At 32.2% G+C, this 26,178-nt stretch overlaps 3 protein-coding genes and 1 long non-coding RNA gene across 8 annotated transcripts; 2 read left to right on the forward strand and 2 right to left on the reverse strand.

The window, feature by feature from the left end:
- The first annotated feature begins 6,762 nt into the window (after positions 1–6,762).
- On the forward strand, positions 6,763–11,040 carry LOC130985215 (uncharacterized). Of its 2 annotated transcripts, none has more exons than XM_057908051.1 (12): positions 6,763–7,461; positions 8,084–8,354; positions 8,435–8,519; positions 8,603–8,727; positions 8,801–8,885; positions 8,967–9,093; positions 9,159–9,340; positions 9,448–9,853; positions 9,937–10,047; positions 10,130–10,201; positions 10,288–10,521; positions 10,607–11,040. In XM_057908051.1, the coding sequence occupies exons 1-12, from the start codon at positions 7,312–7,314 to the stop codon at positions 10,793–10,795; spliced, it is 2,037 nt and encodes a 678-aa protein (XP_057764034.1). In that variant the 5' UTR covers positions 6,763–7,311; the 3' UTR covers positions 10,796–11,040. The 2 variants fall into 2 exon arrangements, with proteins under 2 accessions (XP_057764034.1, XP_057764035.1); XM_057908052.1 differs by having other exon boundaries at positions 9,183–9,340.
- LOC130985216 (uncharacterized) lies at positions 7,657–14,983 on the reverse strand. The gene is made up of 4 exons (XR_009088922.1): positions 14,241–14,983; positions 14,057–14,152; positions 12,309–13,971; positions 7,657–8,046 (listed from the first exon to the last, which is right to left on the reverse strand). It is a non-coding gene; the product is annotated as an uncharacterized LOC130985216 (long non-coding RNA).
- LOC130985214 (uncharacterized) lies at positions 13,309–22,166 on the forward strand. Of its 4 annotated transcripts, none has more exons than XM_057908048.1 (7): positions 13,309–13,439; positions 13,580–13,653; positions 15,685–15,873; positions 16,615–17,053; positions 17,141–18,066; positions 18,147–19,370; positions 20,463–22,166. In XM_057908048.1, the coding sequence occupies exons 2-7, from the start codon at positions 13,590–13,592 to the stop codon at positions 22,118–22,120; spliced, it is 4,500 nt and encodes a 1,499-aa protein (XP_057764031.1). In that variant the 5' UTR covers positions 13,309–13,439; positions 13,580–13,589; the 3' UTR covers positions 22,121–22,166. The 4 variants fall into 4 exon arrangements, with proteins under 4 accessions (XP_057764031.1, XP_057764032.1, XP_057764033.1 ...); XM_057908049.1 differs by having other exon boundaries at positions 13,333–13,444; XM_057908050.1 differs by having other exon boundaries at positions 13,357–13,483.
- A 703-nt stretch (positions 22,167–22,869) lies between these two features.
- On the reverse strand, positions 22,870–25,816 carry LOC131024793 (uncharacterized). The gene is made up of 2 exons (XM_057954330.1): positions 24,975–25,816; positions 22,870–22,963 (listed from the first exon to the last, which is right to left on the reverse strand). Exons 1-2 carry the CDS (start codon positions 25,814–25,816, stop codon positions 22,870–22,872), a joined length of 936 nt encoding a protein of 311 aa, XP_057810313.1.
- Positions 25,817–26,178: the final 362 nt, after the last annotated feature.

Genomic DNA, 26,178 nt, shown 5'->3' on the forward strand with positions numbered 1-26,178 from the left:
ATGTTACAAAAGAACAAGAAAGGCAAGAAAATTCGAAGTGAAATACATCATGCCAGTTTGCCTGAAGCAAATTTGGAGTTTAATGCCGATGATGATGATTTAATGCAACTTGATCTTGAAGATTATGGAGATCAAAAGTAATTTGATTTGTTGGATTATTCAGACATTTTAGGATTTTATTTATGGTTCACGTTTTATTTGCAAACTGTTAGTAATTTAGTTTGTTTTTTGTGTGTTTGCAATACTTAAAATTCTATTATTATTGTGACATATTTGCTATCTTTATTTGCTATTTTCTTGATTTATATTTTACTTCTTAATTTTTAGAATGTCAAACTCAAACTTGCAACTCATGGAGAATGAAAGTACATTGTGTCTAGTGGATAGTGCCACAACACATACTATACTTACTGATAGAAAATATTTTCAAACTCTTACTGAAAAAAGGGGGAGTGTCACTACAATTGCAAATGACAATATCCTTATTGTCGGCTCTGGAAGAGCTTCTCTAATACTCCCTATGGGTACAGAATTAATTATCAATGATGCACTTTTGTATCCACAATCAAAACGTACCCTTCTTAGTTTTAAAGACATCCGACTAAACGGTTTTCACATTGAAACTGAAACCGATAACAATAGTGAATTTCTTCTCATCACTCAAAATGTTGGATGTAGGAAACAAATTCTTGAGAAGTTCCCTTCTTTCTCCTCTGGGTTGTATTATACTCATATTAAATCTAACAATCATGTTGCGTTAAGCATAAAATTTAAAGACCCAAAATCTTTTATATTATGGCATGAACGTTTGGGTCATCCTGGGCATAATATGATACGTCGGATTATAACTAATGCTATTGGGCATAATATACAAACAAAAGATCTATCACCTTCAAATGAATTTGTTTGTGAAGCATGTGCAAAAGGTAAGCTTATAGTACGACCTTCTCGTACCAAAGTTAAATTAGAATCTCCTTCTTTTCTTGAACGAATTCAAGGAGATATATGTGGACCAATTCACCCGGCGTCCGGACCATTTCAATATTTTATGGTCATGATTGATGCTTCTACTCGATGGACGTATGTATGCTTGTTATCTACTCGCAATAAAGCATTTGCAAAGCTTATTGCCAAAATAATCGAATTAAGAGCTCAATTTCCTGATTACCCAATAAAGTCCATTCGAATGGATAACGCCGGTGAATTCACATCAAAATCTTTTGATGAATATTGTATGTCATTGGGTATTAAAGTGGAGCATCCTGTTCCATATGTCCACACACAAAATGGTATAGCTGAATCCTTAATCAAACGTTTAAAACTAGTAGCTAGACCATTGCTACAAAAATCAAACTTACCTATTACTTGTTGGGGTCATGCGATTTTGCATGCTGCAAATTTGCTCCAAATCCGACCAACTGCATATCATGAATATTCCCCAATACAATTAGTACGTGGTAAAGAACCAAACATTTCCCATCTGCGAATATTTGGTTGTGGAGTTTATACTCCAATAGCGCCACCAAAACGTACCACAATGGGCCCTCAGCGTAAGCTAGGTATATACGTGGGTTATGAATCTCCATCTATAATTAAATTTCTTGAACCCATGACTGGGGATCAATTTACTGCCCGGTACGCTGACTATATTTTTGATGAAGATCATTTCCCGACATTAGGGGGAGACAAAAGCCCAACTTCAACACAATGTCGAGAAATTTCATGGAATGAAAAGAATCTTCACTATTTAGATCCACGTACTAATGAATCTGAACTGGAAGTTCAAAGGATAATTAACTTGCAATATTTAGCAAGTAATTTGCCAGATGCATTTACTGATCATAAAGGAGTGACAAAATCTCATATTTCTGCTATGAATGCACCACAAAGGATTGAAGTTCCATATGGACAAAATAAATCAGCTGATAATCCCGAACGCCAGAAGCGTGGGAGACCTATTGGTGCTAAAGATAAAAATCCCCGCAAAGCAAAATCAAATAAGAATATGATATCACTCCAACAACCTCTTGAAGAGGATCATCCTGTAGATGATAATCCCAGTACTTCTAAAAGTGCACTAACTAATACTGGGATTGCGGAACAACCAGATCATAATATAATGGGAATTGATAAAAATCTGGTTGATGTCAACATTGAAGTTGCTATGAACTTTATAAATACGGGAGAAACTTATAACAGAAATGTTATTGTAATAGACGATGTATTTGTCTCTACAATTGCATGTACTATTTCAAATGATAATCTGGATCCAGAACCAAAAACAGTAGCACAGTGCCGGAAGCGCTCTGATTGGTTGAAATGGAAGGAAGCAATTGAGGCAGAACATAACTCGCTAAAGAAAAGAAAAGTTCTTGGTACTATAATACTTATACCCGACAATGTTGAACCATTGGGATATAGATGGGTATTTGTACGAAAGAGAGATGAGAACAATGAGGTGGCAAGATATAAAGCGAGATTAGTAGCTCAAGGGTTTTCGCAGAGACCTGGAATTGATTTTGATCAAACATATTCTCCTGTTTTAGATGGCATAACATTCCGCTATTTGATATCTCTGGCATCATCAATGAATTTAGAAATGCAGTTAATGGACGTCGTGACTGCATATTTATATGGGTCACTAGACGCTGATATCTATATGAAAATCCCTGAAGGATTCAAAATTCCTCATATGAAGGAAAATGAAACTCGTGACATGTATTGTGTGAAATTAGAAAAATCGTTGTACGGTTTAAAACAGTCGGGAAAGATGTGGTATAACCGACTTAGTGAATTCCTCTTGAAGAAGGAATATGTGAATAATGATATATGCCCTTGTGTGTTCATTAAAAGATCACAAAATGGTTTTTGTATTATTTCTGTTTATGTTGATGATATAAATATAATTGGAACACGCAAAGAGGTTGAAGAAGCTCGTTCATGCTTAAAGATGGAGTTTGAAATGAAAGACTTGTGTAAAACCAAGTTTTGTCTCGGCCTGCAGATCGAGCATCTCCCTGAAGGAATTCTTGTACACCAGTCAACTTATGTGAGTAAGATTTTAGAGAAATTCTATATGGACAAATCACATCCACTTAGCACACCTATGGTTGTCCGATCACTAGAAGTAGATAAGGACCCATTTAGACCTAAAGAAGACGATGAGGATATTTTAGGACCAGAAGTTCCTTATTTGAGTGCAATTGGAGCACTACTTTATCTCGCAAATTGCACAAGGCCTGACATAGCATTTGCGGTTAACTTGCTAGCAAGATTCAGTGCTTCTCCTACACGAAGACATTGGAATGGTGTTAAACACATACTTCGTTATCTTCAAGGTACAAAAGATCTTGGTTTGTTCTATCCAAGAAACCAAGACATGACATTGGTAGGCTATGCGGATGCTGGTTATTTATCTGATCCCCATAATGCTAAATCTCAGACTGGTTATGTTTTCCTCTGTGGTGGTACAGCTATTTCTTGGAGATCTGTTAAACAGACTCTAGTTACTACATCCTCAAACCACTCAGAGATTATCGCTTTACATGAGACCGCTAAAGAATGTGCATGGTTAAGATCATTGATACAACATATTCGCGGATCTTGTGGTATTGCGGATGATAAATCTCCCACTGTCCTATATGAGGACAATGCTGCTTGTGTTGCACAAATGGATAGCGGGTACATTAAAGGAAATTTAACAAAACATATATTACCTAAATTCTTTTACCCGCATGAGCTCCAGAAGAGCGGCGAAATTAAAATAAATAAAATTCGCTCTTGTGATAATCTGGCAGATTTATTCACAAAATCCCTTCCTACGTCAACTTTTGAAAAACATGTTCATAATATTGGAATGCGTAGGCTTAGTAGATTATTAGTTTGAGGGGGAGCGAATTCATTATGCCTTGAAGGTGTATTTTTGTTGTACTCTTTTTCCCTTACTAAGTTTTTTCCCATTGGGTTTTCTTAGTTAAGGTTTTTAATGAGGCAACAAATGCAACACAAAGTTATACATATTACATGTACTCTTTTCTTTGACTGTTTTTTCCCACAGGGTTTTTCAGCAAGAGAGACATGAACATAATCAAGTAATGTCCAAGGGGGAGTATTGTAAATAATATTATTTATTATTATTGTACATTACTTATTCATATATATATATATATATATATGTGTGTGTGTGATGGAACGGTAATATACAGTTTTATAAGAATACAGAATCTGTTTCTCTCTTCTTTCTCTCTTTGTCTTTTCTCCCTGAATCTTCCATTCTTACTTTGGAATTGCTTGCTCAAGGAGATATTACAATAGTCTGGAATTAACTATGCATAGTGTACGGATTGAGTAGTTAAAGTGATTATGCAGTGAAAAGTGATAAAAAATTAAATAAAGTAGTACTCCCTCCGTCCGCGATATCGTTTCCACATTGTGGACGGCACGGGTTTTAAGAAAAGTGGTGGATTGTAGTGGATATGTAGTTAGTGGAGTTTGGGTCCCACAATTGTTGTGAGTGGAAGTTTGTGGACCCTACTTCTATAAATGGAAGTGGAAACGATATCGCGGACGGACCGAAATGGCAAATGTGGAAACGATATCGCGGACGGAGGGAGTATATAATTAAGAGTTTTTTCCTATCAAAAAAAAAGTATATAATTAAGAATGTCGTACGATCAAAAATTGGAAAGCGACCAAATCAAAATGGCCTACTCACTGTTGGAAAGGAAAGGTGTCGTAATCAATCAATCAATGTTAGCCCAGTAGCTTCGGTGAAGCAATACTACGCCACAGAATAAACAAATCCACAATTAATTAAATAATTCTTCTCAAATTAAAGCGACAGCCCATTTAATATATTCACTGCACATTTTGGTCGTCGACATAATAATATACTACTCCTTCCGTGCCATCCCAATAGGTTCGCTTTCCTTTTTGGGACGTCCCACTCCAATAGGCCCAGTCTAAAATAAAAAATAATTAGGGCTCTAATTAAAATTATAACTACTTGATTAAACCATAATTAAAACTCTACAAACTCTAAAAACTCTCATTTTGGAATTCACTCGGCCACTGTTCTTCTCCCCTCTCATTCTCCCATCTTCCGCCTTTTCCATTCTCTCTCTCAACGACGAGCGCCACCGCCAATCCATTTCCGCCGCCGTCGTCGCTCACTTTCTCCCCTCTCCCAGTTATGGTGGTCTTCTCCCCCTCCAGATCCCGGAACCTCTACCGTCGTCTCTAGCGACGTAAACCCTAGCCGCCTCCACCGCGTTCTCTGTCTCCACCGCGTTCTACCGTCTCCACCGCGTCTTCGGTCTCCACCACCTCCAGCCGCCTTGTATACCAGGATCCCTAGATCTGGCGAGGGAGACGATGTGGTGGCTGAAATCGCTGATTTTGGGTGGGGTTGCAGATCTGGAATTTTCTTTCTCTGAGTTTGATTTCTAAGTTCTTTGATTTGTTGATTTGTTGCTGTCAAATGGGTAGAAGGACGATTTTGTTGATTTATTAATTTTCAAACTCTGAGAAATGGATAGAAGGTCGATTTGTTGATTTGTTGATTTTGTTGATTGTCAAATGGGTAGAAGGACGATTTTCTAAGTTCTTTCTCAGAATTTTGTTGGGTGCTGCTATTGAATTCGTAGTGTTTGATTCCTCTAATTAATTTCCAGAATTTCCCCTGATTAATTCGTGCAATAAATTGCAATGCAAATTTAATTTAGTTAAATTAAATGAAAAATGAGATAATGAAGCAAATATGATTAAGCAAAAATAAGGAAACATTTAAAACCTTAATTATTGGTGGACCACACCATTTACCTACTAAAAATGAGTTTTTTAATCTCCGTGCTGAAATGAACTGGGCCTATTGGCCTGGGACGGAGGGAGGACATCCTATAAGAGAAAATTTTCCGCTCTTAGATAATATTCGACTTAGTTTTTCTGGATTTATTTAATTAAATTAAGAAACGTGACTGACAGCGAGGGCTCCGCACCAACATTCACAATCTGCGATCCACCAAAAACCAAAACAATTTAGATGCTCTAAAGATAAGAGTGATGAGGACATATATACACATAATTTTTTACATTATTAATAAAATTTTATAATTAATTTGGTGATTTTTTGAAATTTTATTTATTTTTTTCCGACTCGGTCAGCACATCTATACTAATATAAAAGCAGAGTTTTCTGCAGCAGCCATTTCCCGCCAATCAGCCCAGCCTTTAGCCCAATGGATTTTGCTTGATTATCGTGCACTGGATTAAGAGAGGGTCTGCATTTTGGCTCCAACATCAGCACGATTTTGAATTTGAAATTTGGAGCCCAAATTTCAGCAGCCATTTCCCGCCAATCAGCCCAATGGATTTTGCTTGATTATCGTGCACTGGATTAAGAGAGGGTCTGCATTTTGGCTCCAACATCAGCACGATTTTGAATTTGAAATTTGGAGCCCAAATTTCTTTTCAGCCAACTGTTTTCGAAATTCTATAAATACCACTTCATTATCTTCTAATTCTTCACACTTAACTTCTGGGATTTAACATTTGTAATATTTCTCATCCTTCTTTTTTCCAAAAAAATTATCTGATTTCGCACTTGCAATATTCTTTTGTCTTCTTCGAAAATTTCTATATGTTTCCTTTTGAATCATTTCTCTAATTGCTGCAGAGAGCCTTTCCATGGAAAGAGTTATTCCACTTATAAGTGGCAATGAGATGATTTATCTGATTTCGTACTTTAAAGATTCTCTTGTCTTCTTCAAAAATCTTCAAAAATTTCTATTTGTTTCATTTTTAATCATTTCTCAATATTGCTGCAGAGAGCCTTTCCATGGAAAGAGCTATTCCACTGATAAGTGGCAGTGAGAATGATGAATATTCTTTATGCTGATTTTTCAAACTTCACTGCATTTCGAAAAATTCTTTTTGTTGTCTATTTGAAAACTTTTTGTTTGATTTTCTATAATGAATATTCTGTATGCTCATTTTTCTATCTTTACTACTTTTCAAAAATTTCTTTTTCTTTGTCTACTTGAAAACTTTTTGTTTGCTTTTTCAAAAAGATGTTTGTTTGGAAATGGCTAAGCTATTCTGCAATGACAAAGTTGAATACATGATCATTTGTACAAAAATAAAGTACTTTGCGTTATTGCAGAAAGAATTTTCATAAAGTGATATGTAATCATTTTTTCCATGTTAGAATGTTTATATGCTAAGATATAATTTTTCGTATCACATTTTTAAGGAACCAAAAAAGGATCTAATATTTGTTTAATTTTTTTAAATGATTTTAGAAAAAAGTTGAAGATGGCTCCCCTGTACACCAATATTGATGCACTGGTGACAAATAAAACAACTCAAGCCATAAAAGTGCGCTGTGTGCGAGTGTACAATAGATACGTTGCTGGCTCAAAGTCCGAAATAATTCGAATTGAGTGTGTTGTGCATGATGAACAGGTTTTTGTAGTGTGTGTGTGTAATTGTATTTGGTATCACATAATTTATTACAAAAAAATATTATATTAAAAAAAACTATGAAAGATATATGCATGTTCATTTATAAAAATATTGTTCAAACTGTTATATTTGAGTGTGTTGTGCATGATGAACAGGTTTTTGTAGTGTGTGTGTGTAATTGTATTTGGTATCAGATAATTTATTACAAAATAGTATTATATTAAAAAAAACTATGAAAGATATATGCATGTTCATTTATAAAAATATTGTCCAAACTGTTATATTTGAATGTGTTGTGCATGATGAACATGTTTTTGTAGTGTGTGTGTAATTTTGTTAATTTATTACAAAATAGTATTATATTAAAAAAAATTATGTAAGATATATGCCTGTTCATTTTTATGCAAATACCCACCTGCTTACCAATAAATACTAATATGCTTACCAATACTTCCCTGCAAATACTTCCCTTCATTTAAAAAAAAAAACTTTTTTCGTATGTCTATGAAAATACTTCCCTGCTTACCAATAAAATATGCAGTACAGTGTTGTCCTTTACCTGAATCAGTGCAAATCAGTGCATTCCTGTTGCATAACAATTCACATGTTAATATATTTGTAGGGAACACGGATACAATTGAGTGTGCCAAACAAACTAACCAAAATGTTTGGAAACAAACTTAAAGAAGGTTTGGTTTATCAAATAATGAATTTCATGGTCAAGAGAAATGGTACGAAGTGGAAGGTGACAGATCATGTGCATCGTCTTGAACTCACGCCAAAAACCATGATTTCGGAAGTATTTCCAAAGTGTTTTCCAAACTATAAGTTCTCATTCAAATCATTTGAGGATATTTCTTCAATTCAGACTACTGATTCAGTAGGAATGTTTGGTATGTGTTTTATTTTTTTGGTATTTGTGGGTTTATTGGTACTACAATGTGCAGTTTGGTAACCTTGGATTATTTTGTAGATGTTATTGGAGTGATAGCAGGGAAAGGGTTTGTGAAGAATGACTCCGAGTCAAAAATGGTTGAATTAAAGTTGGAGGATCAAAAGTATATGTTAATCTTTATTTAAGTTTTCACAGTATAATCATTATGTAGGTTTTTTGTTATTATAATATGATTTTATTTAACAGCCACAATCAAATCTACTGCACTCTATGGGAGGACTATGTTGATATGTTCCTCAATCAAGCTGATGCTGCAGACACAAGGGTTCAGATTATTATTATTCAGCTTTGTCGCCCTAACTTTTATCGTGGTATGAATTTTGTTTGATTTTTTCAGGTTGTATGTTGTGGATAATATTAATAGCTAACTTTGATTGTATGTAGGTGAGATGCGAGCATGCACATCTTACAATGCTTCTCAGATTTTTCTAAATTCTGATATTCCCGAAATAGAAGATTTTAGGAAGCAGTAAGTGTTTCATGATTGTGTAGTGTTGATATGCATTTTATAATTGTTGTTTTTCTTTAGTAATGTGTTGTTTATGTGTAGGATCATTGGGAATCAGTCATTTTCAGCCAGGCTTGAATTATCATTTGAAAAAAGTGTTGTTCAAACTGATGATTTCTTCAATGGAAACATAGTTGTTAAAACGCTCGATGATATTTTCACAGTTGAGGTAATGCATTTAATAGCTAAGAAGAGTAAATTTAGGAAAGATTATGTGTTTTAACAAAAGAACAGTTTCTTTGTTATGATTTTTGGCAGGATGGGGAGCATTGGATCTGTGCCAAAATAGACAATGTTGACTGTTATGCACAATGGTGTTATAACGCTTGCAGAAAATGCACAAGAAAAGTGGAAAAGAAAACTGGAAGATTTTATTGTGGTAACTGTGACAAATATGATGGAGTAGTTAATAAGAGGTTAAGTATATTAAATGCCATTAGTATTTAATTTATTCAATATGATTTAATAGGATGTATTGTACAAGTTTATTAAATTTTTCATATGTGATTTATATCTATTATAGGTATCAACTGATTTTGAATGTGGTTGATTGTACCAATAATGCTTCTTTATTGGTGTGGGATAAGGAGGCTGTGGCCTTGGTTGGGAAAAAAGCTGTGCAAATATCAATGAATGACAAAGAGGCAGCTGATGCCAAGATTGTTCCAAAGGAGATTGATGTAGCTTTGAATGAACGAGTTGTTATGTTTAAGATACAGATGAGATCAGAAGCATCTTTTGTGGAGGATAAGCCATACACAGTTACTAAAGTTTGCACTGACCAACTGGTCATTAATCATTTCTGGAAAGAGAACGATGTTTGTGGGCTTTCTGCGACCCTGGAGGATTTGTCTGACAAAGGTTATTTAGAGCAGTGTGAGTCTTTATCTCAAATTTCAGATATAACAATGGCTGGAGACCTTGGAAAGGTATTGTGTACTTGTGTATTTAAATTGTTGTGTTTCTTACAATTGGTTTAGTCACTGAAACCTAATTTCATTTACTTAAATAGGATTATGGAGATGGGAAAAGCACCCCCATGACTGTTTCACTTGCAGAGTCGCATGTTTTATCAAAGATTTCCCAAATTACAGATATATCAGCTGCTGAAGAGCTTGGGAAGGTATTGTATACTTGTGTATATTAATTGTTGTGTTTTTTACAATTGGTTTAGACATTGAAATGTATTTCATTTCCTTAAATAGGATTATGGAGATGGGTTGAGCACCCCCATGAATGTTTCACTTGCTGAGGTTTCAATGTCAGCTTTCGGGAAGGTATTGCATGATTTATGCATATCAGTATTTGTACTTTTTAATTAGTGTTTAGTTACTTTAAAATTATTTATTGTTTACTGAAATAGGATGGTGATGGGATGATCACCCCAAAGGGTGAAACATTAACCCAGAGTGCTGCATCATTGAAGATTATTAAGGAACCTAATTGCCATGAATTAGTGAAGAGGAAGCTGCTAACTAAGGCTGATATTTGTGGGATGTCTGCATCTGCAGAGAATTTGTTTGACAAAGGTTACTTGGAAGATTGTGAGTCCTTATCACATAACACTGATGTTTCAATGGCTACAGTTTTTGGGAAGGTATTGTATGATTTATGAATATTAATATTTGTACTTTAAATTAGTGTTTAGTTACTTTAACATTTTTTATTGTTTACTGAAATAGGATTGTGAAGATGGGATGATCACCCCAAAGAAGGTTACACAGACTGGGAGTGATGCATCATCGAAGATTATTAAGGAACCTAAGTGCCATGAATCTGTGAAGAGGAAGCTGTTGGATGATTTCACAAATGAAGAAAATGATAGGAAGAAGAAGGCGAGAGCTGTGAAAGTGAAGATTGAAAAGAATTGACGAAGCAAATCCTTTTGTTTTTTGAACTGATCTGTCTAAGGTTCTAAGTAGGAATGGTCATCTTAACTGTTATTTCTATTACAAACTCTATGTTGCAGTACTTTTGTTATGTTAGTTTTGGTTTGATTGCAAATATTGATGCTTACTTGAGTAAGCATCATATAATTTGCAGTCAATAGATTTAGATGACCTTATGTATGAATCTAGCAGTTTGTGTTGGTAGTAATTATTTTGTTTAATCTGCATGACCTTATGTATGAATTTGCCAGTTTGTGTTGGTAGTAACTATTTAGTTTTATCTGGTAAATGTGATTTAGTTTTAAATGTTATTTCTATACATTTATAATCATGTTTAACCAGCATCATTAACTAAAGTACATAATTTGCTAAGAATTATAATATTGTATATATGCTATAATTATTTCAGTTTTATGTTACAGGCCTATGAACTTAACTAAATATTAACTTATACTAATTTACTTTACTGGTGTAAGTCAAAGTTAATAATTTGTACTATATCTATTTACTGTGGTTTAATAGATAGAAAGTACAATCCTATATGAGTTACATATTCAATTTACATCAAATTTCTCTTGACCATGAATCTTATTTTCCAAAGTATTAATTACAGCTTTTATATATTTGAAAGTTTGATATTTAATGCACCTATAGATTTATTTTTTAATTATGAGATTTGAAGTTTGGATTGTATTCGATTTTTTTTATTATTACAAGTTTCATATTTAATGTACATATTTTTTTAACAGAGACAATATTTTACATGCAGAGATACTATAATTAATGCAGATATTGTATTTTAAATATTTATGTTATCAAACTGATGTTATAATGTATTAACGTTGAGTTGCTGAATTGAAATTTTATTGAGAAAAAGAAAAACGAAAGTAACAAAGAAAATAATGTATTAACGTTGAGTTATTACATAAATAGATAGTAACAGGGAATTAAAAACATCTATTCAGTAATTTCTTAACTCATTTCAAGTTTTTGAAAATAAATATATCATTAAAAATATTTTCAATTCAAGTTATTAAGAAGTCTTATATCTAATATAGGATATCATATAAAAAATATGATCTTTTTTTTTCAAATACAGAAATTATAATCTTATATGAATTACCTCTTCAGTTTATATTAATTTAATGTAAACTGAATTTGTTTTTTTGAAGTGTGAATTTAATTACTATTTCTTGTGTATTTGAAGCTGATATCATATGATTTAATGCAGATGTAGTTTTATTTTTTCGTTAAATGTCATTCAGTGTCTATGTTTAATATTTATGTTATCAAACATAAACAAATGACCACCGGGCAGGTCTACTCCATTAAATTTGAAAAAAAAATCACATAATTGACCACCAGGCAGGGCTACTCCATTAAATTTGAAAAAAATAATCACATAATTGACCACCAGGCAGGCCATCTCCGTGATCACCAGGCAGATCACACTCCATTCAAAGTCTAACATAATTTACAAGTAAGGTGATGTTACCTTATGCATAGTAGCCACAATATTTCATAAGGATTTTGTATGGTGTTTTGATCTTGGAGCCACAACATCAGTATATGACCTGTATTTTTAAGCATATAAATCAGTAAAATAGGAGATAGAGATATTTATGGGTAGATCATAAGTATATGGGCTGTACTTTCAACACAGTAAACTTTTCATAAATTTAAAGATATCTATGGTTTAAGATACTAATGAACTCAAAATTGAGAAATATGAAAGTGAGGATTCAATGAACTCAATACTAATGAAACTTTACATAAAGTTAAAATTTCTGTATTATGAAAGTGAGAATTCAATGAACTCAATATTGAAAAATATAAAAAGGAACCCAAAATTCCCAAAATGTCACATAAGATATATAAATTTAGTTTTATGAATATAATATTAAAATTTATAAAATTCTATTATGTATATATATATGTGAGTATAAGTCTGATCTGGGTTTTAAAAAGCCCGAGGCGCATGAGGCGCAAACATGCCTCGGAGCCTAGGCGCAGGGCTTTAAGCGCAGGGGCGGGCTTTTCGTAGGCGAGGCGCAGTAAAGCCTAAAAAATTCTAATATATTTACCTAAGGTAAGTGACGAACTGACTTCTAGAATTTAGATAATGGGTAATTCACTAATTTGTATATAAATTAATATTTAATAGATTAGTTCATATAGTACTAGAATATCCTAATATTTTAGAATAAATGAGCTGTATACCTCCTGCACACCACACTAATTTGCCTCACTCTTAATTAATAATATTTTATTAGAATAGTGGAATATCCTAATATTTTAGAATAAATGATATACAGCTGTATACCTCCTGCACACCACACTAATTTGCCTCACACTTAATTAATAATATTTTATTAATTAAGCCCACACTCCATGCGCCTCGCTTAGGAAAAAAGTTAGCATGTGTTGTTATTTCCTAGGAACTGTGAGGAGGTATTATCTGTACTGTCTTGACATTTGAATACTTGCAGGTTAATAACCACTGGATATTAGCTAATTAACTTTTATATAAATAAGTTTTGTAATAAAGGCTCATTTTTTCTCATCTGCAGATTCACTTACAGTGCTCATATTAGCAAATCTCAGAAGCTTATATTACTCAAGAACAGTAAAGTTGAAGTTTCTTTACTTTTAACCATTTTTGTTGTGAAAGTGATTATATTATTCTTCACCTTTTTTTTATACGAGTTTTTTTATTGAGGAATTTTTTTTTATAAATTTTTACTAATTTTTTCACATATTTTACAGGTGATTCTAAATGAGAAAGCTAACAAAATCGTTGAAGATTACTGGCGTCAGATCAAATGCAGAAAATTCTACTGGTATTTATTATATTTCTATCTTTGTGAATAATGTATGAAAATGAGTTCTTATCTTGATATTGGTTCTTCATTTTTGCTGTAGATCTTGAGTAGACAGTGAAGTTTTTATCTGCATAATAAACTTCAGTAGATCTTCACGTTTCTGTTTTTTGCTCTCCATTATTTTTTACATTTCTGTAAGAAAATCACATAAGTTTGAGTATTAGTAAGGAATGTCTTAGATAAAGTGAAAAATATACAACAAAGAAATTAAGTACACAGGAGGTAAGATACTTATCTTTTTTTGGCGGATTTTTGTACATGAAAATTGTGCTTAAACTGTTTGGAAGGACATTTAGTTAGTAAGTATCGAATTTCTGGTAATACAATTTATTGATGAATATATTGAGCTATAAATTACTACCTCTTTGGCCTTCTTATAAAGCCATTCCATAGGTAATTGTTCCTTCCTGTAGATCGAACTGGGGGCTCTGAAATTTTTAAATCAGCGTCTTCAAATCTGAAAAGGATTCGTGTTTTGGTGTTAGTTAATTTTGAAACTTTAGTGTAAGTCTAAAGTAAGGGTTAAGAAATCTCGGTATTTGTACCTTTTTGCTCATACTCTTCGGATCTGAAAGGATTCGGCGTTTCTGGTTCTTGGCTTCACCAATTGTGCATGTAGTGTCGGTAGGCGTGGCTGCACTTGCGAGAGACTTTCAGATGTTGTGAGTTTTAGGCTCTGTATTTGTACACACTGAATAAGCGAGATTTCTAAGTTTTCGAAGGGATTTGGATCAAAAAATTGGTAGTTGTGTAGCTGTAATTGAAGTTTGTGGATGGTATTGTGGAATAGTTTTCAGATTTGGATGTGGAGAAGGATGGGATATGCGGGGTATGGAATTAGGGTAAGAATTTAGAGAGAAGACTCTAGAATTCTAGAGTGAAGCGGCGCCTCCTAACCTTTAGAATGAAGGTGGACTTGAAACCCTAGAAATGAAGTTCTCTCTATTTATATTATTGTATCTTTATGGCATAATAAATTTAGTTGTTGTGGTAGTTGGCAGCCATATAAGATAATTATAATTTATAGTTTTTTGTGGTAATAAGAATGATAGGATATTAGATTGTAGTGGGTTCGAGAATAATAAGCCTGATGGGCTTCATATATGAAAAATCATGGCGTTAATTTATTTAATTCATGTCCAAAATTATTATTTTTAGTTTGGGTCATTTGTTTGGATTATCATCTTTTTTCTATTATATTGCTTCTATTTTTTGTTTGTTAAATAAGAAGGCCCGCATTAAGCGAGAGGCCTGCTCTTATATCATTGTTCCACTAAAAAATTTAATATCTCCTCCCCTGATATTATTTAGCTAGGTATTATTTATCTTAGTTTTATTTATCACCATTTATCTCAATTTATATATCAAACACTGTGTTCAAAATTATCATATTAATGTGAGTTGTTGATTCGTATGAAAATACGTGGATTATTGAATATTTTGCATTATTTGTTCAATTCCAATATACGTAACTATCTATTATGAACAACAACTTAATCAAAAATAGCAGAAGTATTATCATTTAAAAAATAATTAGAAACAACATAAGTATTGATACACATATATGAAACTATGTAATTTATATACAACAAAGTTAAACTGATAATTCAAATGTGACATTAAATTGAGTGTGTATATATATATATATATATATATATATATATATATATATATATATATATATACACGCATATCAAACTATTATACTATAATTTTTTATACAGTATACTTATATGTATATTGTCCAATCACTATGAAAAACAAGTTTTAGTTAATTAGGGTTTATTATATTATTTTGTGTTTGTGTGTGTCTGTGAAAATGAATAACAGACTTTTTAATTTTAATAAATTTATGTCGAAAATTCTTGATATATTCAACTATTCTATATTATATTTTTATGCCAGATTTGCTAAAATATGTATACTTCAGTGTTAAATTTAAAGCGATTAACTTATAAAATTCTTATTTTGTGTTGTCATTATTTGTAGATGTTGAAAGGTCTATCTCTTCAAATGTTGTGGAGAATGTAGATAGTGTTGTTGATTTTGAAGACAATGGTTCGAAATTTATCATTATTGATAAATTTAAAAAGCAAAAGAGATCTTTTTGTGTATCTTCATCTCCAAGTGATAATTCCATTATTGATCGTCGCAAGAAGAAGAAAGTTGAAAGTCAAGGTGATTAGTTATTGTTTAGTAGTATAAATTTATAATGATGTTATCTATATATACATGTCAATTAATATTTAATTTTATAAGTGTTGTGTTGTTTACAAATGAATATATATATATATATATATATATATATATATATATATAAAGAACATATGTTTCCTATAATTTGTGAGTTTATATATATTTATCGATTAATTTTTTATATATGTTATGTTTCTATCATGTTTTATATATAGTTTACATTGTTTAGTAGTAATTCTTTAATGCCTCAAAAGTAATTTATATATATATATATATATATATATATATATATGTGTGTGTGTGTGTGTGTGTGTGTGTGTGTGTGTTAAAATTTTAATTTATATTTATATTATGTTAGTTATTTTTGTGTAATACTATTGCAAGTCTTTGAAAGGATTCCAATTTTGCTTACTGTGAACATATTAAGCAAGTGTATTATATTTTTAGGTAATTCTTTATATTAAGGAGTACAACTTATGAAATTCAAATATGTTTACAATAAGTAAGTACATAGTTTTTTTAAAATATATGAATGATAGCATACATTGTATGAATAATTTAGTGAATGCTATTTGAGTAGAAGTTTTTTTACCGATTGGGTACTTATATTTTAGTTGCTTTTTGAAAATAAGTATGATAGTGCTTTGCATTTTCTTTTAACTTATTTTTGTACTTTCGAGTTATTTATATTGACAAATATATTTTGATTTTTTTTTTCTTCAGAATATTGGGATATTGGAGATGTTGTTCATGAATGTGAACATTGTTTTGCATTTTTTTGGTATGAAGAAAGATTGGCGAAGACTGTTAATTCTACAAAACCGAAATATTCATTGTGTTGCATGCATGGAAAAATTGAACTTCCAAAAGCTATGTGTCCGCCAAAAGTATTATATGATCTTATTTTTGGAAATAATGCCAAAAGTAAGCATTATCTCCAAAATATTAGATCTTATAATAATATGTTTGGATTCACATCAATGGGTGGTAAAATTGATCACTCGATAAATCAAGGCAATACCCCTCCGATTTTTCGATTGCATGGGCAAAACTATCATCTCATTGGTAGTTTGATGCCTATGGAAGGTTGTCCTCCAAAGTTTGCGCAGTTGTATATCTATGACACAGATAATGAAGTTCACAATAGAATACTTTCAGTGAGGTAATTTATTTCATTTGTGGTTTTTTTTTTTACAATATTTTATACATGTAATTACTTTATATTTATAGTATTTTAATATTGTTTCAGGGATGTTGGAAATTTTAATGAATTACATACTGAAATTGTGCGTGATTTGCAAGCAATGCTTGATGAACAAAATGTGTTGGCGAAGTCATTTAGGATGGCTAAGGATCGATTAAGGGATGCAATCCAGCCAGATGTGAAATTGAGATTGATTAGTGAAAGAGGGAAAGATGCTCGAACTTATAATTTGCCGTCTACGTCCGAAGTAGCTGCACTTATTGTTGGAGACATAGATGATTCAATGGGCAATAGAGATATTGTTATTGAGTTCAAGAGTGGAAAATTGAAACGAATTAATGAGCTTCATCCATCGTATCTTGCATTACAATATCCATTGTTGTTTCCATATGGAGAAGATGGGTATAAATGTGACATTCCATTTGCAAAGGGTGTTGAAGAAAGCAAATTTTCGCGGAAGAAAATAAGTGTGAAGGAATTTTTGGCCTATCGATTGCATGAAAGACGTGGAGAATTTTCTATATTGTTCTATTGTCGACGTTTGTTTCAGCAGTTTATTGTTGATAGTTACACTATGGTGGAAGCTGGTAGATTGAACTTTTTTCGTTATAATCAAAATAAATTGCGATGTGATATGTATAAAGGTTTAGCAGATGCTTTGATACGAGGTGAGAGGGATCCAGCTATGCAGGGAAAACGAGTGATTTTGCCGTCTTCTTTCATTGGTGGTGCACGATATATGATTCAAAATTACCAAGATGCTATGACTATTTGTAGTTGGGCTGGATATCCGGATTTGTTTATCACTTTTACTTGCAATCCAAAGTGGCCAGAGTTAGTTAGATATCTTGATGCTAAAGGTCTAAAGTCAGAGGATCGGCCCGATATAGTTTCCAGAGTTTTCAAAATAAAGTTAGACAATCTAATTCATAGTGTTCGCAATGATCGAGTATTCGGTGTGGTCCGAGCAGGTATTTATATAGATTATTTTCTTTATACATATATTTTCATGAATTCAATATATATTCTAAATTAAACTTTCTTTTCTTAGTTGTTTACACAATTGAATTCCAAAAACGAGGATTGCCACATGCGCATATTTTGCTATTTATGGCAAAAGAGGATAAACATCCTGATGCTGAAGATATAGATAAGATCATTTCAGCGGAAATTCCAGATCCAATAGATGATGCTCAATATTATGAAGCTGTTAAAGAATTCATGGTTCATGGTCCATGTGGTGCCCTCAGAATTTCATCGCCGTGTATGATGAATGGTCGTTGTACGAAGTATTTTCCAAAGAAATATGTTGATGCAACAACTGTTGATGATGACGGATATCCTGTATATAGAAGGCGGAATAATGGGCGCGTTATATTGAAGAATGGTATATCTTTGGACAATAGATATGTTGTGCCTCACAATCGTGGTTTGCTTTTGAAGTATGGTGCTCATATTAATGTAGAATGGTGTAATCAATCACGATCGATCAAGTATTTATTCAAGTATATTAATAAAGGCAATGATCGTGTTACTGCATCATTTTATAATTCAAGCGAAGAAGATGATGAAGGGAGGGGCATAGATGAGGTGAATCAGTATTATGATTGTAGATACATCTCACCATGTGAAGCTGCTTGGAGAGTATTTGGATTTGAAATCCAATACAAAAAACCTTCTGTGGAGAGATTGAGTTACCATTTACCTGGTGAGCATGCGGTTATATTTTCAGAGGCAGATCGGCTTGAAAATATTTTGAATAGGGAAACTATTCATGAAAGTATGTTCTTAGGTTGGTTTGAAGCAAACAAAATGTATGCAGAAGCTAAGGAGTTTACATATCCTGAATTTCCTACAAAATTTGTTTGGAAAATTACGGAAAATCATCGGAGATGGGAACCAAGGAAACAAGGAGTTTCTATAGGTAGATTGTATTATGTTCCACCAGGTTCGGGTGAATCATTTTACTTAAGATGTTTGTTGAATATTGTTCGAGGTGCGACTTCTTATGAGGATATTAGATGTGTAAATGGTGTACAATATTCAACATTTCGTGAGGCTTGCTATGCTTTGGGTTTGTTAGAAGATGATAAAGAATATATTGATGGGATTGTTGAAGCAAGTAATTGGGCTTCTGCTTCATCTTTGAGAAGGTTATTTGTGACGTTGCTTACTTCAAGTTCCATGAGTCGGCCTGAAAATGTGTGGAGCAGTACTTGGAATTTATTAGGCGATGATATCTTATATCAACAGAGATTGGTATTACGATATCCAGGTATGTTTTTATGATGCTTTGTTATTAGTTAAAGCACTCCTTTTGTGATAATAATGAGTAAATTTATATGAATATGTGAATGTATATACATTGAAAATATATGGTATGTTTTTATATTATATATTGAAAAATGACTTATAAAAGTGGAATAATTAAACTATTGATATATAATTTGATAGCATAAATAGAATTCCATATTTTAAAAATATTGAAACATAATTCAATCATTTAAAATTGATCTATAAGTGAACGCATTAATTAAAAATAGGGATATATATGGTGATTGTAAAAAATATATATTATAATATTTTATTATTTAGTAAGCTAAATAATATTTGTTGGTATCAAGTTTAGTATCATATGCAATTCATTTTTCATCAAGTATGTCTGCCTGTAATACTTCTATTTAAATATATGTATATATATTTGTTTGTATATATATATATATATATATATATATATATATATATATATGGGCGCGCTCCAGTGAGATCCCCTATTTTTCGTGAAACACTGAGGATAATGAATAAGACATATAATATTAATGAACAAGACGTATATCTAACGAACAAAATGTATATACTGATGAAAAATAAAATTTAAATAATTGGTAATGAATAAGACATATATACTGATCAACAAGGCAGTATATACTGATGAACAATGCAGTATAAACTGTTGAATAACAAAATTTAAAATTTTTTGGTTCCTCTAGGATTCGAAACCTGTGAAAAAAATTCTCCCTCCAGATACAATATCAGCCATAGGATTGATAAAATAAACGCACCAGATCGTGCTCTAGATCTCATTAAAATTAGGGGGTCTCATTGGCGCGACCCCCTATATATATATATATATATATATATATATATATATATATATATATATATATTATTGGCAAGTGTGTAAAAATGTAGCGTAATTAAAGATATTTTTTGTGCAAATGTAGTGTACCGTCTGTTTAGGATAGGTTTCAAAAGTGTACTTTGATGAAAAATATTAAAATAATATGAATTATAAGTATATCTATTAAATGTAATTCTATATTATTTTGCAACTAATTCCTTTTATTTTGGAAATATTTTTGTGTAGATTTGAAGCTTACAGATATTGAAATTCAAAATTTTACATTGGTTGAAATTGAGAAGTTATTGGGTGAGCTTGGTAAGAGTTTGCGTGATTTTGAAACAATGCCATTTCCATCTTCGGAATTCTTGGATATGAGCAATGATAGGTTGATCTATGATGAGTTAGCATATGATCGTGAACAATTGGCTAAAGATCATCTTGAATATCTTGAGAAATTTACTGATGAGCAGCATGGAGTTTACAATACAATTATGACTTCAGTGGAATCTGAGTTTGGTGGTATATTTTTTGTGTATGGGTATGGAGGAACTGGAAAAACTTTTATATGGAAGTCATTGTCTGCTGCTATTCGTTCAAAGGGGGAAATTGTTTTGAATGTTGCATCAAGTGGAATTGCTTCATTGTTATTGCCAGGTGGAAGAACAGCGCATTCACGTTTCAAGATTCCTATTAGTATTAATGAGGATTCTATGTGTAATATAAAACCAGGAAGTCCGTTGGCAGAGCTAATTTTGATGGCAAAGCTTATTATATGGGATGAAGCTCCTATGGTGCACAAGTATTGTTTTGAAGCATTAGACAGAAGTATTCGTGATATAATGCGAGTTCGTGATGAATCAAGGTTAGATGTGCCATTTGGTGGTAAAACTGTTGTACTTGGTGGTGATTTTCGGCAAATATTACCTGTTATCCCTAAAGGTAATAGGCATGATATAGTTAATGCAACGATCAATTCATCTTACCTTTGGAACAGTTGCAAAGTGTTGAGGTTGACAAAGAATATGCGTTTACGACAAGTGTCTGAGAATATGGCCACTGAATTGGAAGAATTTTCGAGTTGGATAGCTGATGTTGGAGATGGATTAATTGGGAGTTGTGGTGATGGTGTTTCTGTGATTAGATTACCTGACGATATTGTGCTTAAGAGTAATGATGATCCGTTAAGAACTATCGTATCTAGCACATATCCGTTGTTCCATAGTGATAACTCTGATTTGTCTTACTTGGATAATAGGGCAATACTTGCTCCTACTTTAGATGTAGTTCATTCCATTAATGAATACATGATTAATTTCAGGGGTGGAGATGGTAAAATGTACTTTAGCTCAAACAGTTCTTGCAGATCTGATTCAGGTAGCAGCTTGATCAACGATATTCACACTCCTGAGTTTTTGAATAGTTTGAAGTGTTCTGGTTTACCAAATCATGAATTGTTCTTGAAAGTTGGGACTCCAGTAATGTTGTTGAGAAATATTGATCATCATAATGGGTTGTGTAATGGCACTCGACTTGTGATTACAAGGTTGGGTTCTCATATGTTGGAGGGAAAATTACTAAGTGGTCACAATGTTGGCCAATTAGTTTTGATCCCTAGGCTCAATATGATACCTTCTGATATAAGATTGCCTTTCAAATTTCAAAGACGACAATTTCCATTGGTTGTTTCATATGCAATGACCATTAATAAAAGTCAAGGACAATCATTGGCACATGTGGGCTTGTATTTGAAGAAACCTGTGTTCAGCCATGGTCAACTTTATGTTGCTATCTCAAGGGTCACCAGTCGACAAGGTTTGAAAATATTGGTATGTGGTGATAGTGATGAAGAATGTAATAGTACTGATAATGTAGTTTATAAAGAAGTTTTTCGAAATTTGTAATTTATATTTGACTACTTTGTTTAATGGAAGAGACCACGACTAGATTATGTTGTTTGTTGTAGTTTTTAAGATAATTTTATCATAATTATGCACCTAAATAAAAAAGTTCAATGGTATTATATATTTTGAAATAATTTTTATTCCAACTTAAGTATAGGTTACATTAATCTGCATCTCCTTATTTCATTGTCAAATTAGTATATTTATTAGCTTCATTATCGAAAGTATAATGGGCTGTTATTAGTTACTACATCATTAAATGTACCAAAAATTCATTAATCTTATTAATTGTTAGTATATGAAATTAGTATATCCCTTTGTATTGCGCATATGGCATCTCTTTATGAGGTGCATATTTATGTATTATTACTGTAAACATAATTTAAAAATATTTAAAAACATTATGGTATTGAATGTTTTTACTTAGCCATATTGTGGAAAGTTATAGTAATGATGTTTTGTAAAAAAGTGACAAAAACCATGGAGAATAGTACGTCTAATTGCAAAATGGTAATACAAATACAAGATTAATTTATATTTTGCCATAATAAAAATAGATGATAAACACGTGTACTTGCAAATTTAATATATGTACAACATAAAGATTTGTTAATTGCAAATTAACAAATTTTTAATTACTTTATTTAGTATAATGTAGAATTATTGATGTTATAAGTCTGTGCGTGTTTTATTTTTTCTATATTTTAAATTTTGTTTTAAGAAAAAATTTATTATTTTATTTTTTTGACTTAGGGGAGTTGGAGAGGGAGAGCAATGAGATTTGAACCCGAGACCTCACAGTTCACAACCAGGAGGTCGCACCGCTTGGAGTCCCCTTGGGGACTTAAGAAAAAATGTTGTTGATCTTAAGGAAACATGTTATTTTATTCTATATTTTAATATTGAAATTGGACTTAATTTTTACTATTTTAATTCGTAAAAATTAATAATTTTAAGAAATATATGAAAATAACAAATTGTCTCTTATTTATTTTTTAAAGAGATATAGTCACTATCACTAATTTAATATTCTATGTATATCATTATATTTGTGTCGTGCTGTCGTCTTTTAATATGAATTGTATGATATGAAAGTCTTTTATTATTTTAATTCCTATTTTTTGTATTATGTAATATAAATTATTAATTTTCTTTAATTTCTTTCTATTATGTTTTGTATATATCACTTAATATATATTTTTACAATTCTATAGTACTACTACTATACTTCGCAAATACGTATGAATATTCGTACCGTGCGAAGCACGGGTATAACACTAGTATAGATTAAAATCAAGTTTGGAGATTGCACCATAGTCGCAATCTAGCTAGCACTTTTTGAAATATTGAGATATATACTATATATATATATAATATTAAAATATTGGATGGAGTTTGTATGTTGGAATAATAATAATTGTGTAATGTTAGGAGCTTTCATTGTCGAAAACTTTTTAAGAACATGGGAACATTCAATATTTTTTTTCTAGTACATTAGATGCGGTAAGGTAAGTGCCTAAGTAGTGCCTATCATTAATATTGTCACGAATGCCATGAGAATGATTGCACCAAAGAAATGGCTATAAATGCATTGCAGTAGTCAGCAAATTTTTTTATTTTGATACTCAATTTGTAATATATGTGTTTCAAATTATATGATTCTTGAAAAATGGAAGCCACCACCCAACTCTATTACCCCATCCAATTTTATTTTTTTCTTCTATAAAAAAAATTCACCTATTTCATAATATAATTTGGACTATCCGACATATGTATATCACATTTAACTTATCAGGTAAAAGTTGACACACCAAAACACTTTTATAATAGTAGTGATACTGCTTGTGTACGATAATAATATATTTTTCACCTTTGTATGATATAGAGGTTCCACCTGTATGCAGTGTAGTGACTTTTATTTAATTATATAATATGCATATATTACTTATAATTAAAAAAAAAAAACGCTTTACCGGGTAAAAGCAAGATTGGATAGAGGTTTCTACTGCGGTTATATCTTCTAAATATATAATTTAGGATTTTAAAAAGATTTTTTGCCTTTTATGATTTGATTTGGACAAAAGGAAAACCTGAACCCCCCCTTTAAATTATTTATTCATAATTGCTCTAAATCCAATTAAAAGTATAATTTTTCTATTCACATGCTTCACAATTTCATGTAGTGATACTAGCTAATAATCTGAATCTTTTTATATTTATAAAATAGAGATATTGGCTTGTCAATACACAAATTATTAATCAATTCATGAATTATACATGTACTTTAATTTTGATAATTAGTAGTACAATTTACTGCATAAATTTTCAATTTTTCGTGATTTTTTCACATAATTTGAATCTTCAAATTGAAAGTTGATCGATGTGGAGGCCAAAATTTGTCTACGCCAATATACGACATCGTTTTTAATTAAATGAAATAACATAGTATTGGGCACTTTCTTCACAAAAACTCAATCTTTTCGCATTGTAAATTTCACTATGAACTGAGAACCCCAATTTTGCAACGCTAAAATCACCCGCAAAACCCTCCATCACGAACAAGTAATAGTAGGCAAATGAGGTTTATGAGAGTGCCGCTAAATCTAGCCCTATTTCTAGCATAGCCGAGGCTTATAAGAGCATTTCCAATGCATTGTGTCTTAGAGGGAGGGTCTTAGATCCCCATTTCCACAAAATTCACATTTCTACATTTTTTTTAAATTTCAAATTTCATTAAAATTAAAATTAAACATTACAATAACTAAAATAAAATAATAGACATAATTAAAATAAGATAATAAAATAAAAATTACAATAATTCCATAATCTAAATAAGTCCTCAACGCTTGAGCACTTTTGGACTAGGTGGTTGTGCAAGGCCAATTGTGCCTCCGACATATTCGTTGTGTTCATGTTCAAGAGCTTCATATCCATCTCAACCCATTTAATCTCGGCTTGCATTTTTTTGGCTTCGGCGATTTGCCTCGTTTGGTGAGCATGCTCCTTCATGCTTTCGGCGACCTTCTCAAGGGCGTCGGAGTACGAGGAACCTCCCGAAGACTCTTCTCTCTTCTTCCCCTTGCCCTTGTCTCGCTTTGCCGCTTTTTGGCCTAGGGGCCTCGTCGTGATACTCGGCTCTGAAGAAGTGGTGGTTGCTTGGCCATCGGAGCCCTTCGACTTCTTCGCGGAGTGGACATCCCCAGCTTGCAACATGAATCTTTCACACTCGCGCAGGACTTTCCAAGCTTTGATGTAGGAGAATTGCTTCTTGAAATTCGCCTCGAATATTAACTGGGATTGTTGGGTGATTTGGTCGTCGCTCATACCGCTGCCCCAATTGTCCTTGCAAGTGTTGTAGAAGCCCTCGAAATATTTCGTGTCCTTTTGGACACGTGCGAAGTGGGATTTGAGATGACCCAGCTTACGCGTTGGCGTTCCCGACGGTTTGAGCGCATTGAACTTATCCGCGATTGCTCCCCAATATTGGAGCAACTTTTGGGAGGTTCTCAAAATAGGATTGCGGGTAGCTTCCGTCCACAAAATTGCCATGAGCTCGGTCTCTTCGCTAGAGTATTGAGCGCGGGTGGACTTAGCTTTCGGCTTCTCCACCTCCGGCACTTCTTGGACGTTGGTGGGCGTGGGAAGATTTCTCGTAGCCAAGACATTGGAGGCTTGCAAAAACGGAACAAACTCCATCATCAGGGCATTAGGATAAAGTAACCTCCGCCTTGTTGCTCGAAATTTTCGTCGAACTCACGATCCATTGCACGAAAAATTTAGAAGAGAGAATTGTAGTTGAGATAATGAAAAAGTATTGAATTTGAGATTGGGGAAGTGTGGTATTTATAGAAGGGGGGGAAAAAAACCTAAAATTCAAACTAGCCGTTTGGGGAAGAAACAGTCGAATTATTATTATTATTATTATTATTATTATTATTATTATTATTATTATTATTATTATTATTATTATTATTATTATTATTATTATTTTTAAATTCAAACGGAATTTTTTTTGAAAAAAAAACGAATTTTACATTTTTTTAATACGGCGCGTCCTC

The sequence above is a fragment of the Salvia miltiorrhiza genome, chromosome 5, assembly GCF_028751815.1.
Source record: "Salvia miltiorrhiza cultivar Shanhuang (shh) chromosome 5, IMPLAD_Smil_shh, whole genome shotgun sequence".
Classification (NCBI taxonomy): Eukaryota; Viridiplantae; Streptophyta; class Magnoliopsida; order Lamiales; family Lamiaceae; genus Salvia; species Salvia miltiorrhiza.